Source organism: Marmota flaviventris, chromosome 2 (assembly GCF_047511675.1).
Source record: "Marmota flaviventris isolate mMarFla1 chromosome 2, mMarFla1.hap1, whole genome shotgun sequence".
NCBI classification, from domain to species: Eukaryota; Metazoa; Chordata; class Mammalia; order Rodentia; family Sciuridae; genus Marmota; species Marmota flaviventris.
Genome location: NC_092499.1, coordinates 76,531,308 through 76,547,587, shown reverse-complemented (window position 1 = coordinate 76,547,587; position 16,280 = coordinate 76,531,308). Strand labels below are relative to the sequence as shown.

The following is a 16,280-nucleotide window of genomic DNA, read 5'->3' as shown; positions in this document are numbered from 1 at the left end:
GAGATCTCTCCAGGGAAGTACATTTCTGGCTTTAACTTTGAATAGCCTTTTGTATTACTTATATAATCAATCCCAGTTGATGGAATCCTAGACTGTTCAGTGTTGTTTTTTGTGTTACAAACAATTCTGTAGTGAATACATTTTGAATACTTCTGCTCCTGTCTCTGTGTTATAAATTTCTGGGTCAAAGGTTTATGCAGATGTTTTGTTTTGAAAGAGCTTAAATAGGAAGTCAGTATCTCGTCACCTTCATGTAGTTAATGTTTAGATACTTACAGAACAGTGATTTGAAGTCATTACATGTTAGTATATGTCTTGAACTAGTTTTGCTCACATTTCATACTGTAAGGGTTGGTTCTGTCACATGCCTCTCCCTCCCAGGTAAGTTTATTTTAAATTTTGTTAGGTAATGTTAAATTGCCCTCCAAAAATGTTCCTACTAATTTAGTCTTGCTAATAGAGGCCCACTTCCCAGTGTTCCAACACTGACAAAAGATGATAACATTTGATATTATTCTTGAAAGCTGTTAAGATTGTTTTAAATTTGTGTTTGATTGTGAGAGAAGTTAAGCATTCTTCATGTGTTAAATTGATTTGTAATTAAATTTTTATTTATTTTTTTCTATACTTTTTCTTCTGGAATGACTTACTAATCTTACTAATTTATTATATGCTTTTTACACAATAATGGAAATTAGCCTTTTCTTTTTTGTAGATGTAGATGAACAGCATGCCTTTATTTTATTTGCTTATTTTTTATGTAGTGCTGAGGATTGAACCCAGTGCCTCATACATTCGAGGCAAACCTGGAAATAAGCCTTTTGTTATTATGAGTTGATTTGTTTGCCTGAGTTTTTCTTTTGACTTTTTTGTTTATGTGTGTGTGTTTTCCCCTCTCTTTTGGAAGTTTAATTCTTTATCAAGAAAGGCTAGGTCCATTATTAAATAATCCATCTTTTCTGAAGTGGTTTTGCTCCCCAGGGCACATTTAGCAATATCTGGAGATAAAACTTTGGTTGTCAAAGCTGGAAGAAAGGTGTTATTGCACCTACTAGATGGAGGCTATGAATTGCCAAATGTTCTACTATATATAGGGCAACCTCCTACCTCAAAGAAATATCCAGTCCAAAATGCCACTAGTGCTAATTGAGAAACCTATTTCTACTAATGTGAAATGTCACTCCATACTAAATTCCTATAAATATTTGGGCCTATTCTGTCTTCTATTTTGTTTCATGGAGATGTGTCACTGCCAGACTAGTACTAAGTATAATTACTGTAATTACATATTTAAAATAAGGCCTATCACGTCCTTCTAAGATTATTACTATTTTGGAATTTTTCTAGATTGTATGATGTACTTCAAAAACTTATGGAAAACAAAAGTCTCTGTTGGGTATTCATGTCTTATTTTTGTTGAAATAGGAGGTACAAGATGAAAACAAATTGTTTCAATCCCAGATTGAGCAGCTTAAGCAACAAAATTACCAACAGGTAGGTATTATTAAATGTCCTGCCTTTTGCCTTTGTGGTAAAAATTATACAACCAACAAAATTATAATATATAAAAATATAATAAATATATATTATAAAAATTATACAATAATTAGTCTTGCAGTTTTTTTTACATTTTCATTGAGATTAAAGAGTTTTATTATTTATACAAGCATTTATCAAATTTCCTGTAAGACAAAGCAATTTGCTATGCCATAGCCAAGATAAAATAATCTACAATATATAAAAATATACCCAAATAATATTATTATCTGAATTTAGCCCTTTTTTTTATATCTGTCTGTGTGTATTCTGATCCTCTAGATTGCTTTTCTTATGAAGTTACTTAAAATCTTACAGAGGTCATTTTAAACATGTATACACTATTGTTGCTTTCTCAAAAAAAAAATCAATAATTGGAGAAAAACAAGTATGTTGTAAGTAATGGTCTACCAGTATTTAAAATATATATTCAAGGTGGTAACTCTGTTTGATAAAAATAAAATTTAAAAATTTTAAATGGCATATTCCCCACCATTTTATTTATAAATGTATGGATACAATAGTATTTATTTTGAAAGGCAAAGAATTAGAATCCTGAGCTGGGATTGTGGCTCAGTGGTAGAGTGCTCACCTAGCACGAGTAAGGCTCTGGGTTTGATCCTTAGCACCACATATAAATAAATAAAGGTTATTTAAAAAAAAAAAAAAAAGGAAGTAGAATCCTGGTTGACAAGAAGTTTCTAATAGTTTAGGTTGGGAGATTGAAGTCATCAAGGAATAAATATGTGAAGGCTGTGTGCCTTTGCATATTATGTAAAAGTTAACTTTTTGTTTCATATTAGGAAAGTTTCCAAACTTTCCTTTTGATTTCATTTTCATTTAAGGGTTTTTTAAAGTTACTTTTGAAAGCTTAAAATTTTTACATAGTGAAATATGGATTATAAAGTATGGAAATTCAAGCTATTTCTATTACTGGAGTCCTAGGCTGGAAGACTGGCTCCAGGGATCCAAATAAATAAGATGTGGCTAGTTGCCCACAAAACAGAAAAAGTAATGGTAAAAATCAGGAAAGGAACTTAAATCTTGGTGGGACACCAGGAAGTAAAAGGGAAATCAGTGTTTCTAGCCTTGTCTTTGGGGATACTGGCATGAGCTTCCAGATTATATAGACAAGAGGAACCAGAAATATGCAGAGTTTAGCAATCTTGGTCAGATTGTGGCCTGGTTTTTTATTATTTCAGAATTGGTCAGGATGGCATTGTTGGGATGATGAAAAAGTTATTGTTGCCTGGGGAGTAGTTTTGACTCATTACATGATGTTTATCGATTATACCTCTTATACCTGGAATCCAAGGTGATTTAGAACAAAACAGTCAGATGTAAACTGGAGACAGAGATGTCAAGTTTTTCCTTTTGCAAGCCCAGGTGAAAAGTCAGTGTTTTTAGCAAAAACAACTTTTAAGTCTTGTTAAATATCACCTCAGTGCTTTGCCCATAGGAAATTAATAAGTATTTGTTAAATGAAGAGTTTAAGTATATAGTGACAATGAAGATTAGAGTTAGTACTCAGTACATCTTACAAATTTGTACATGATTTTTATTACAATCACAAAGTTAAGGTGCTAACATGGGGAACAATGGTATTTTCTCTTTTGGTATTGTCTTAATTTATATGTGAGAAAATTTTTTTCTTGAAAGTTTTGTTCTGAAATAACATTTAATTCTTTTTAAATAGGTATCTTCTTTCCCCCCTCATGAGGAATTATTGAAAGTGTGAGTAATAAGTTTGATTCATAGTTTGGGAAGTGATAACATTTTATGTGCTAAAGAGTTCTCAGAAATAATTTAATGGAACTGCAAATGATCACCTATTTTTTACAGTTCTGTTTACATATCTTGAACTGCTCATCAGTGGAGTTTAGCTGTGTCTTTGGCTGGTGGATGCTCCTTCTAATTGTATTTAGATTTCTTTGAGTATCTTGCTAATGGAGATATTATTTTTTTCCTCTTTTTTTAGGCATTAGGAAAATATTCAATCAAACTACACTTTAACAACTTTACTAGATCACCTTCAGTTACCTCAGTTTTCCTACTGAGTCTTCTTTATTCTAGATCTCATTGTGCAATATAATGGTTCACATTTTGGGTTAACTCTTGGATTTTAAAGAAAACTTATAATCTTTCCATTTGCTCTCTTTTAAGGTAGAACTTTAAAAAAAAAACAAAACTGAAAGTTCTTTTTGACCTATAACTTTTGCTAGGAGGCTACATTTGAGGTCATTTCAGATAAGTTATAGCATGTGTCAAGTGTTAAATCTCAGCCACATTAAGAATATTAATAGGTGATATTGATAATCTAAATGGTTAGATTTAATCTAAATAGTAATTTTCCTTTTGGCTTTTTTATAAAGTTGGTCATTTATTAGGTTAGAATTATTTACTATTTTTTAGTCTTGATCCTGGATCTGTAAAGATTTTCTATGAAAGGGTCTAATAATGAATATTTTAGATTTGGGGATCTACGTAGGTCTTTGTTTCATACTATTTTTTATTTTTCAACCTTTAAAAACAAAACAGGAGACTAGGCATGATGGTGCTTTTCTGTAGTTCCAGGTACTTGGGAGGCTGAGGTGGGTGGATTACTGGAGGTCGTGAATCTGAGACTATAGCCTGAGCAATATAAACTTAAAATAAATTTACATGCATAAACTTATTTTAAGTTTAAAATGTTGTATGAGCAACATAGTGAGACCTTATCTTTAAAAAAAAAAAAAGTTAAAACAGCGCTTATTTCAAGGCCATACTAAAACAGACTCTGGGCATGGCACCCCTTATTTAGAGCCTTATTCTTAAGAAGGAGCTATCTGTAATTTAACTTTATACTCAAGCCACTCTTAACTATGAATCTTTGCCATGACTTTCTGCATTTATGGGAAATAATTAGTTCATTGGTTAGGACCATGGGGAAAAAATAAATGAATCCTAAGATGTGAAAATGGCAAAATTACTCCTTGTTCATTTTAATATCATGCTTTTATTGTGGTTTAGTTACTTAAAGTCATAACTGTTTCATTGCCTTCTGGGGAAGAAAAATTAATGTAGGGGACTGCCTTTGTATCAGTTTTCACTCCTCTGAAAATAGCTGATCCAGGTAAAAAAGGAAAATAACTGTGATGACAGTGGTTCATGTATTCATGAACTATTTCTTAAGAGTTGTTTTCTTTTTAGAACAAACCTCAGCATTTCATGTGTGTAAACTTCTTTGAAAAATCATTTCTGAAATTAAGAATTCATATGATGGACTTTCTGTGGTAAATAGTAGCTAAGTTAATACAGTTTTCAGAACATCTATTTTGTGATAACAAATATTCATACATAGGTATCTAAATTACATTATTGTTCACCTAATATCGAAGTTGTGTTACTGTTCATCTAAAATCACTGTTTGCCTAAAATATGTACTAATATTCTGGTTTAGAATTTCAGACAGAGAGAAGGAAATAACTGGTCTCCAGAATGAGTTAGATTCTTTGAAAGATGCTGTTGAACACCAAAGGAAGAAAAATAATGTAAGTAAATCTAAATAAAAATAAAACTTCTTTTTATTCAACATTGAAAAGTTGCTTCAGAAATATTTTTCTTAATCTTTGTAAGAAAGTACTATTGCTTTCTATGTTTTAACTTTTTTGATAAGAGGTGCATGATTAATCATTTTATTGAGGAGTAGATTTTTTTAATACATAAAGGACAATTTTTACACATAGAAATATTTTAACTATTAAAGCTTTGGATTTTTTTTTAACTAAAAATGTAATTGACTTTTTATTGAGCTTTTATTTGGAAAAATAATTTCTTTCAAACTCAGTATTTTAAAATCAAAGATATTAACTCCTATTTAGATCAGGCTAGCCTTTTTATAGACAAGAAGTAATGCCAGTATTGATCAATAATTAAGTTTTCAGAGCCTTCTGGAGCTTTCCTTTTTTTTTTTTTTAACTGAGATGCAGTGTGTGTTTTGGTAATTAAGTTTGTTAGAAGCCCTAGAACCTGAATGCATTTATACTAAAATGGGAAGGAATAGTTCTTTAGGAGCTCTAAGTCTGGTATTCTTTCTGAGTAGACAAATGGTGAATTTAGGTGAATGTCATACATTTTCTCTTACCAGATAGAAGGTGATCCCTATAAATAGAGTCCAAAAATTCTTGCTCTAGGATGCATTTTTGTACATAAAAATATGATTAATAAGACCAAATTATTATTGAAATCTAAGGAGATGTTGATAATAAATATATATGTTTTCTAGTATAAGTTAGATTTTTAAAAATTTGGGTCAAATTGTTAATTTAACAAGTTGGCATTTTCCTGCACCCCTGAGTTTGTCAAAATTAGGTACGTGAGTTGCCCTTCGTATGTCATGTAACATTACTAACAGCATTGCTTAGCAACAGAACTTGAGGTGAACTTGCCGATAGCCTGCTAACATTTTAACTGTGTTTTATTGGGATTTTGAGATAAGGAGGGCATGGTAATGCCAGTTTAATACAGGACCAGCAGCAATAGCAACGGCACTGGAGGCCTTGAAGCGTGGAAAGAGCCAGGACACTGGAGGCCAGCAGAGTGCAGCGTCAGTCCATTCTAGTTCTGCCACTTCATTTACTTTGTATTGGTGGCCAGATTTCCTAACATTCAGTTATGGTTCCCTCTCTATAAAATGGGAATAAATATTATAAATTGTTGTAAGCATTAGCGAGAATTTGTGATATGCCAAATACAGTATTTGGCACCTAAGTATTCAATACATGGTGAATATTGGCTTTTTGCTTTTGGGTTATATTTAGATTTCTGATTCTGAAGTAAGACTGAAAGTTAGCAGATTGTCTTTACTTATATTTGCTATTGAAATGCTGTTAAAATCAAGATCTTTTGGAGCTCAGTTTTTCGATGACCTTTGTTTCTCCGGTACGAGAACATGTTTTACAGTTTTCCAGCTGCCTATTTGCCTCACGCAACTAGTTTGTACAGTTTATGTCAGGTTGGTTTTGTGGCATACACATTTGACCATGCCATGAAAGAAAGGGAACACAGTAAATTACTGTGTCATTTCTAGGTATACTGGAAATATGTTAACTTTATTAAAACGTTAAAGGAAAAAATGTGCTACGGTGGAAAGTCCCATGACAATATTGGGCCCTTTTAAAAATCACATGAAAAGCTTTTTGCAATACTTGTGTATTTGCTCTGTCCTTAATCTTCTAATGTTCAGCGTACCCGAAATCATACTTGTGATCTTGGTTTGTGTGTTTACTTTTGAATGCTTCTTCTTTTTCACGTGTGCACAGTAATTACTTTTAAAGCTGGCATATTCGGTGTGTGTACTAAAACATGGAAGGCGGGCATCTTTATTTTCTCATTCAAACTTCTAAACATTGCTTTTTATTTTTTTGCTAATATACATATTTTCCCATTGAAATGATTTTGCAGTAACCAGCATTTAAATGCAGTGCAAAATACTGATGAAGTGAAAAGCAAAAATTTTTTAATAATGGATAAACTGAAATCATTCTTTCTAAAAACGATTAGGACCTTCGGGAGAAAAACTGGGAAGCAATGGAAGCATTGGCATCAACTGAAAAAATGCTGCAGGACAAAGTGAACAAGACTTCCAAGGTTGTAATGCTAACTCTTAGAAACAATCCACTGAACAGAGAAAATCTGCAGCTTGTCTTAAAATCAGACTAAAGCATTTAATTTTACTGCAATTTAAATATAAAATCTTACCATCCACATTTATCATCTCTTGTCATTTCTGCTTTTTTTCGTATACTCCTTGAGGCTTTAGTTTTGGGCATGCTGATTTGTTGGGATGATCTCTGTTGGAGCTTTTGCTGAAGAGTCTCAGAAGGCCCATGCTAGGCACATAGGTTTCTTTCAGAGAGTGTGCCTATTGGGGGTAGTTAAGAGAACCTCAGTGAAAACCCCAAACCAAAGAAATCTAACTGTTTTAGCAGACACATACCTAGCATGTATCTGTGATGCACAGCGAACAAGATTTTGGGGGAAGGGGGCTACACCAGGAAGACTCCAAGTAATGATATATCAGTTCTGAGTATGTTATTGAAAATGGTTCTTTAGGAGAAGGGGACTTAAACTTTCTACATTTTGAGGCAGGTAGATAGTAATGACACATGAGTCATGTTTAAAATGGAATATTAGTATTAAGCATTAATTATTTTGACCAGAGTTTGGAAAGTACTCCTGAAACACATAATCCTCATTGTCTTCAGAACAATGAAGGACATTCTCCTTGAGCTTAACTTGTTTATTGGGTGTGAAGATTTGTAATGAATTATAACAAAGGAGTAGTTTTTAAAGATTGAGAGAATTGAATCAGCGTGGAACAGGAGTATTGAATTTTGTAGATGGGTTAATGAAAGAACCCATATAATTTAATTCAGCATTCTTAAAGTGGTTTATGTGCCAAGGTAATCTGATGAATTTTAAATACAAATCTTAAGACATTTGAAGGCTTTTCTTAGTAGAATATAGTTTTACATTTCCCTTATTTGTTATTTAGTTATATGCCTATTGACCTGATTGTAATTTTTACTAAAACTTAAATTTGAAATAGTTGAGTAGGTATTAGGAGTCGAGAAATTTAGGCCACAGAGTAGAAAAATCTAGAATCGGCAGGGCATTATTGTTTAATTGTGAATGGTTGCAGTTGTATAGTCACAGTTCTGCCTGTTTCTGTACTTTTGTTTTTCACTGTTAAGAGCTACCCTTTACCATTTATTTTGCTAGTAATACTGGATGTCTAGAAAGTGCTGATCTTGCCATTCCTGTAAGAAGCTACCTGCCACCTGCGAGAGGCATGTTTGAATATTATGTTTCTAAAAGAGAGCTAGATTTTGTATGCATGATGGCTTTTTGCACAGCTAATGATCTACAGAGAATAAAATTCAGTCTTCTCCATTTTAACAAAATTTAGACAGTCCTTAAATAGCATATGTGTCAAGTGATATTGATTGACCCAGCCACAAATTGTATCGCAAGAAGTAACCATGTAACACATTTCAGTGATTTAGGTATTAGAAATAAGTAACAGTCAATTTACCAAAGATGTAACAGAGGGTGGCATACTGCCTTTCCAGGACTATTTTTAAAGTAAAAAATACTTTTGAGGAGCTACTATAAATGACAGGTTTACATGAAAGATTTTATATATATATATATATATATATATATATATATATATATATATATATACACACACACACACACATACATACATACATACATACACACATACATACATACATATATATACCACTTAAAGATGGTAAGGAAATTATAATGCAATATCCAACATTAGATCTTTTCCTGGTGTTAAAGTAGAATAATGGATTATAACCAAACTATTATGTCAAATGAAAACTTTTTAGCTAAAATTGTTAATATAGAATAAAAGTAACTTCTTGTTGGGGTGTGTGGTTCATTGGTAAAGCTTGCCTAGGCTTGCCCTCGATGTGTGATAACCCTGGGTTTTATGCTCATCCCTGAGGGTTGGGGGGTGGGCAATAAAAGTAACTTCTCATCTTTGTGGCCCTTATTACAAGTTAGACACTACTGCCCTGGTCAGGGACCCTAAAGGCTTAGGCAGGAGGATTTCAAGTTCCATCCAGCCGTAGCAACTTAGCAAGACCTTATCTCCAAACAAAAAGGATTGGGGATGTAGATGAGTGATAGAATGCTTCTAGCTTTCCATCTTGCTACCACACAAAATAAAACAAAAAGAAGTTAAACATCCACTTTAGTTCTTTTTAAAAAAATAAGTTTTCAAAAAGCTTCTGTTCCACAATCTTTTCCTAATTTTCTTTAAAGATTGCCTGTGACAATCACTGATCAAATGGTAAAAATTACCTCAAAATTGGGCGGGGCATATAGTCATTTGGTAGACTGCTTGCCTTGCATGCACAAGGCCCAGGGTCTATCTCCAGCACAACACACACAGACACACACACACACACACCAAAAAAAAAAAAAAAAAAAAAAAAACCACCCTCAAAATTGCTTCTGAAGTTGTTGTTGTTGAATGGCTACACCTTATTTTATGCTGGTGGGTGTATTTCTGCAATTTAGTGAACTTTGTTGAATTATTGAAAATGCCCCAGTAAAACAACTATTTGAAAATACTGCCAAAAGTCTTTAATAAAGTAATATCAATATGTTGAAATCTCTAGCTTTTTGTTATACAAATTTAGATTTTCATGTAATTAGATTTTCTTAAATTGAAGTGTATGTACCTTAAGTCAGTAATTGATTACAAAGATCCATCTTAAATGATTAGAGAAAGATATAATTGAGATGTTGCTAGCATGTTTGCTTTCTTATCACTTGTTGAACCTCAGAAGTGTTGTTTTGTGATGATTTTCTTGGCTTGGTATAGATGTACATTTTTATAGTTTGTTTTTCCTTTTAAGGAGATAGTTTGATTATTAGATTTTGGGGGACAGGTATGATCAAATCATCACCCTAATTTTGACAAACAATGGTTTTGAGTTTATTATCCATTGAAGTTGGATTTAGAATCAGCAACTTTAGATTTATACATTTGTAATACTTTAAATTTACAGCTGATGGAGTCCATGTACAAGTGTCAGAATTAGTATTCTTGATGCTCAGCATTAGTGAAATAATGTCATTAGTTTTTCCTTGTTCTCTTTCTTCTTCTTCCCATTTTTTTCCACCCATGAATTTTTTTTTTTTTAAGATAGAGTGAGAGAGGGAGGGAGAGAGAGAGAGAGAGAGAGAATTTTTTAATATTTATTTTTTAGTTTTCAGCGGACACAACATATTTGTATGTGGTACTGAGGATCGAACGCATGCCAGGCGAGCGCGCTACCGCTTGAGCCACATCCCCAGCCCCCCACCCATGAATTTTTGGTGGTTCTTTTGTTTAGCATAAATAGCTTCACCTGATATCGAAGATGGAAATATGAAATTTCCCATTTTATTTTTAATTAATTACCATGGCATTATAGTCCTATGATTGATTTTTTTTTTTTAATCGAGATTTAGTAGCTAGTAAATGTCATTTATGTTGCCCAGATACATATTTCTTGGTAAGGTAGTTTATAAAGTTTTAACTCTACAGAAGTGGTTTCCGCCCTGCCCCCCTTCTTTCTGGTTGGGGTGTGTGTGTGTGTGTGTGTGTGTGTGTATGTGTATGTTTGGAATTGTTCCTGGAGAGGCAAATCATTTGATTTCTAATGCCACGGAAAATGTCCATATTATCAGATATTGTTTTGGCTTGATTAATATAAAACATTATTTGCTACTTAGGATGCTTTAGAGATTTTGCAGATTTTTTCTAATTTTGAAAGCATTTTAATATTTTAAAATGAAAAATCCTGACATTTGCCAGTATTAAAGTAATTTTTGTTTTACATTGACTTTTTCCTCCGTTAGTGCTTAAAAGATCATAGTTTTTTCTCTTCTTTTAAAAAAATGTTATTTTCTAAGTTTGATTTGGTCTGTTTTCTGCTTTAGGAAAGACAGCAACATGTAGAAGCTGTTGAGTTGAAGGCTAAAGAAGTTCTCAAAAAATTATTTCCAAAGGTGTCTGTCCCTTCTAATTTGGTAAGAATAATTTATTACTTTTTTAACATGACATTATTCAAGAAAGTTGAAAGCACAGTATTTGCTGTCAACACTTGGTTTTGATAGTGTGTCGATACCTTAATCTGTCCCTTCATTAACCCAGGGTGCTTTTGAGTAGTTATAAAAGATACCTTGTTTCACAACTCATGTATATATTCATCTGAAACTTTTGTTGTATTCTATAAAATTTAGAGAATTATAAACAGATCTGGGAAAGAATTGTTTCTGAATGGTCAATAAAACAAATAATATTCTTAATGGTTTTGCTCAAAGTAGAACTTAATTTTAAGTGATTACTTCTTAGTTGTAGCAACATTTTATTTCTTTATGTACTCAATACTATGAATCCAACCTCTACATTGTAAAACTCAAGATTTTGGTCATCTTATTAACTTCTTCAAGCAAAAATCTTAAAGATAATAGAAAACAACTTGATTTATGTAAGGATGTACATAATTTAAGTAGGAAAGAAAAGTTAATTTGGTTCAGAAGATTACACAGAAAGTATTTGAGAGCAGAGAAGCCCAGTGAATATGCACGTGTTTCTTAAAGTGGTGGGGTACATCTTTTTTATTTTAATAGAAAATAGTTTATGTGTTCAGAAGAAGAGATACTGGAATAGTGAGCCCAATATCCTTCTTGAGCAATTATCAATATATGCCATGTATCAATATATAAACAGTCTTGTTTTACCTCCCATCTTGCACTGCATGGATTATTTTGAAGGCATTCAAACAACAGTGTTTCTTTTTAAAAAAAGAATTCCTTTAAATATAGTATTACATTAAGAAATATATTCTTCATTTTGTATATTTAGTCATTGCTTGCATTTCTCCAGTTGTGATATAAAATTGTTTCAATTAAATAATAACTCATTATAGTTTATTTGAATCAGAACCCAAATAAGGTGATGTCTTTTTAAAATTGTATCAGTTTTCTTTTATTTATCAACATCCCTCCACTACCATCTTTTAAACTTGGTAGGTTTGCTCTGCAGTTTCCTGTAGTTTGAATTTAGCTTGACTGCATCCTGGGTGTCAGTATGTTTCCCTGTCCTTTGTGTATTAGTAGAAGCCGCCTGATCAGATTCAGTTTTAATATTTTGGTGGTATGGGTACAAGACCACTTCATAGTCAGTGATGTGTGCTTCCATCATGATGAGGTCAATAATGTCTGCTTTTTTGTAGGCCCATTGGAACTTATTTAGGCTTCACTACAATTATTTTAACAGAACCTTACTAAACTTTGCTAGCAGCTATACTTTGTAGTATAACAAGATGCTTTTCATTTATTGTATACATTTCCTGCCCAAATATGGAGTGAACTTTTTCCAAGGAGTTCTGGTTCCTTTAAGTGTGGGTGCTTAGGGTAGTGTAAGTAAACTTAACAGCCTAATCTATGTGTAGTCTTATACTACCTACATTTAATTCAAGTAAAGAGAGAAAACTTTTTTGTTTCCATTTTAATTATAGAGGATACATTCAGGCTTGACCAGCTTAGTAGATCAGTTCACTTATTGTTGAACTGATGAAATATCTAGCCCTGGGTAAACATAGAAATACACTGTCAATTCAAATGCTATTGTTACATTGAATCTAGGAGGAGGGCTTACTGTGAATATATTTTATAATTTTCTTTTGTGGCCATATCTATTTTTGTTTCTACTTTATTAATGGAAATACAATTTAAAGATTTATTTATTTGGCAGTATTAACCAAGAGAGTTAATGACTGGTAGTTGCTGTTTTTCAAAGATTGTGAAAGACTACCAACAGCAAAAATTTTCTTCTAAATGTGGCATATTCATTTTGATTTCTTTTAAATTTTGGTACGGAGCATTGAACCCAAGGCCTTGCATGTGCTAGTAGGCAAATGCTCTACCACTGAGCTACATACCCCGCCCTTTTTGTTTTGAGACATTGCCCAGACTGGCCTTGAAATGTGTGATCCTCTTGCCTCAGTCTCCCGACTATCTAGGATTACAGGCATGTGCCACTGTGCCCAGCACAATTTCATTTTTTTTTCAGTTTTGATTAGTGTACTATAGTTATACATAATAGCAGGGTTTATTTTGACATATTCATAGATGCATAATTTGCTCCATTTCAGTGAATTCATTGTTAATAGTAGTAACCCCTTGACAATAACCAAATGACTAAAAATTTATAAATCACCAATAAAACATGGAAGATATTCTTTGGCTTTTGTTCATGTACTTATTAAAAAGTAAATACTTCTGCGTATTGTCTGTATCTGAAAAATACATTAACTAATAGACTTTTATACATTAGATTTTTTTTTTTTTAATTTGCTGTTTGCTCTTGCTGTTTTGCTGAGCAAAACATGGAGAGATTAAACTATATGACCTTGGTGAGGGAGATTTATAAATGTTAAGTGATTAAATCAGTTTTTCATCTAATTTTAAATCTCAATATTTGAAGCTGTTAAGTAGAAGTTTAATCATATACTTGGAGTTGTGGTTCAAATTTATAATGTAAAAATGTCATTCTTTTATAAAATGGAAAAGCTATGTAAACAATGTGATGTTGAAGGTATTGTACTATGGGGGTGATCTCAGCATCTTATTTTTATTCTTATTTGATAGTTGATAGACCATCTCAGATTCAGCCACAGAAGTAAAATGCTTTATAAGAGTTAACAGAAACGTAGTGTTCCTTTTTGAGTTAAACTAAACTGAAGACTTAAGAGAGGTATAAGAGGAAATTTTGATTTGTAATGTTGAACAAATACTCTTTTCATCAGAGTTTAAAATTCACAAAGGAAGCTTGAAAGATTTAGAATAATTTACTCTGAAATTTAGAATGTCTAAAACTAGAATATGTGTTATTCATGTCAGCTAACCTCCCACACCTCAATGTCTTTATAGTTTAATCTCTCCATGCGGATCTACTTATCAAAACAGCAATAGGAAGCAATAAAATATTTATTTCATGTGTAAAAGCCTTTTTAAAGCCAATGATTTCATTAAATTATGCTAATAACAAAGAAGCTTATTTCTTGATGTTTCAAGATAAATATTTTCTTATCCTTCATATCTTACAAGTTGAGGTTTTTGTTGGATTTGAGGAATTGTTTGCACATGCATGTCATTTCTCATTATGACTTTAAAAGTAATTTATAATATAAGTTTTTAATTTGATGTAGCATTTTCAGGAACCCCTAAATGCTATCAAAGAATTTTATTTGATTTATTTCTTTTAGATTTTTTTTGGAAATCGGTGACTTTGTCTTTTTCCCCCTACAGAATTACAGTGAATGGTTGTGTGGATTTGAACAGAAGGCCAAAGAATGTATAGCTGGAACTTCAGGTTCAGAGGAGGTTAAGGTTGGTATAAAAAGTGAATTGTCCATATTTAAACATGGAAAAAGGAGTAAATCAGAACTTGTTTTCATAAACTCTGGAAAGATATAAAAGATGTATTTTTAGTAGGATCATGATTTTTTGAGGAAAGTATAAGAAGGTGATTTCATTTTGTATAGAGTTTAGTGAAAATACTATTAAGTTTTCCTTACATCTGATTATGTACAAAGCTAATGTCTTCCCTTTCTCTAACTCTGTGTCATAATCATTTCTAAAACAATATGTGATTATCTCTTTCTTTTTAGTTTGAGTTTAAAAAGTAATGATCAGTTGAGGTAGGTAGGTAGAGTCTTCCTGGTTTTCTTCAGTGCCTCCATATGTTCCACTAATAGTATTAAAAAACTGAATTGGAGTTTATCTTTGACCACTGAAAGTGAGGGGATTTAATATTAATATTTCTCTTGACTCTCAAGTGGCATGAATAAAATTCCTTTTCCTGTCTGTAAGATGAACATTGTAACCTTTACATGTGTGTCTACTTTGGTTTTACCATCTGACTAAAAAGCAATAAACTAATTGACTATAAAATTATGTAATCTATTTTGAGTGAGTGGACTTCAAAAGTTTTACTAGTAAACACTGAATGACCAAAAAGTCGTTTAACTTCATTGCTGCTTGGAAGGTTGAAATTTAGTGCTTCACTGTGAACAGTCTGAAACGGTTTATTGTAATGTAACATTAAATACTAAAACAAATTTGAAGAACAAATCTTGTAAAATTAGAATTTTTTTTTTTAAATTTCATTCTTTGCAGGTTCTAGAACACAAGTTGAAAGAAGCTGATGAAATGCACACACTTTTACAGCTGGAGTGTGAAAAATATAAATCTGTCCTTGCAGAAACAGTATGAAATGACTTTTAATCTCCATTTTTATTTTATTTTTAAATCATTAACTTATTCATTCATAACCTAAATAGTTTAACATGAATTTTTCCAAACAACTATACCTTTGTCTGTAGGAAGGAATTTTACAGAAGCTTCAGAGAAGTGTGGAGCAAGAAGAAAATAAATGGAAAGTTAAGGTTGATGAATCACAAAAGACTATTAAGCAGGTATTGAAAATAGAAAAACGTAAGCATTAGTTTGAGAGTGTGTGGTCTAGACTAGCAGCAGCAGCAGCATCACCTAGGAATATGTGAGAAGTGCGTGGTCTTTGCCCTTCCCCAGACTTTGGAATCTGAAATGTGTAGGAGTGGCAGCAGTTTAATCTAATGAGCCCTCTGGGTGTCTGAGGCCCACTCATGTTTCAAAGTCACTTGTAGAGTATGACTAAAGGGTGATAAAATAGAATATAAAGTGCTTTGGAAGTTACTCTGTGATACCATATGGTGAAGAGTTTGGGGTTCAAAACTAGTTTTAAAACATTGATATTAATCCATGATATATAATATTCAAGAAAAGATTAATAATTCATTTTTATGTTCATGGGACCTCAGTGTTATTGTGTAGTCTTAATTCTTCCATTTGCTTGGATTTGGAAGGATTGCCATCTGTTACTTAACTTTCTTGGGCCAAAATGTGCAGACTTTTGGGTCTCACTGGTAGTACTCTGTGTTAATGCATTTAGGGATTAAATACAGCTGATTGTCAGTTACTTGTTAATTTAAAAATTACTCACTTTTAGTTGGGCCTAATATATTGTCATACAAATGAAATGGGTTTTAACCAACATTTAAATCAAGTTACATATGACTCTTATGTTTTAAATTCTTTAAAAAATCAGTATGACTTTAAATGAGACA

General features: G+C 32.1%; 1 protein-coding gene across 11 annotated transcripts in view; it reads left to right on the top strand.

Annotated features, from left to right (window-relative positions):
- Ktn1 (kinectin 1) overlaps positions 1-16,280 on the top strand; it is a 115,179-nt gene that overhangs the window by 89,129 nt on the left and 9,770 nt on the right. For 7 of the 11 annotated variants that reach the window (XM_071608022.1, XM_071608025.1, XM_071608023.1 and 4 more), the window contains 8 exons: positions 1,426-1,494; positions 3,233-3,270; positions 4,976-5,066; positions 7,078-7,164; positions 11,047-11,136; positions 14,422-14,502; positions 15,292-15,381; positions 15,498-15,590. In XM_071608022.1, coding sequence (XP_071464123.1) covers positions 1,426-1,494; positions 3,233-3,270; positions 4,976-5,066; positions 7,078-7,164; positions 11,047-11,136; positions 14,422-14,502; positions 15,292-15,381; positions 15,498-15,590 — 639 coding nt within the window. The remainder of the gene's footprint in view (positions 1-1,425; positions 1,495-3,232; positions 3,271-4,975; positions 5,067-7,077; positions 7,165-11,046; positions 11,137-14,421; positions 14,503-15,291; positions 15,382-15,497; positions 15,591-16,280) is intronic. The other 4 variants (XM_071608032.1, XM_071608029.1, XM_071608030.1 and 1 more) reach the window with 1 other exon arrangement.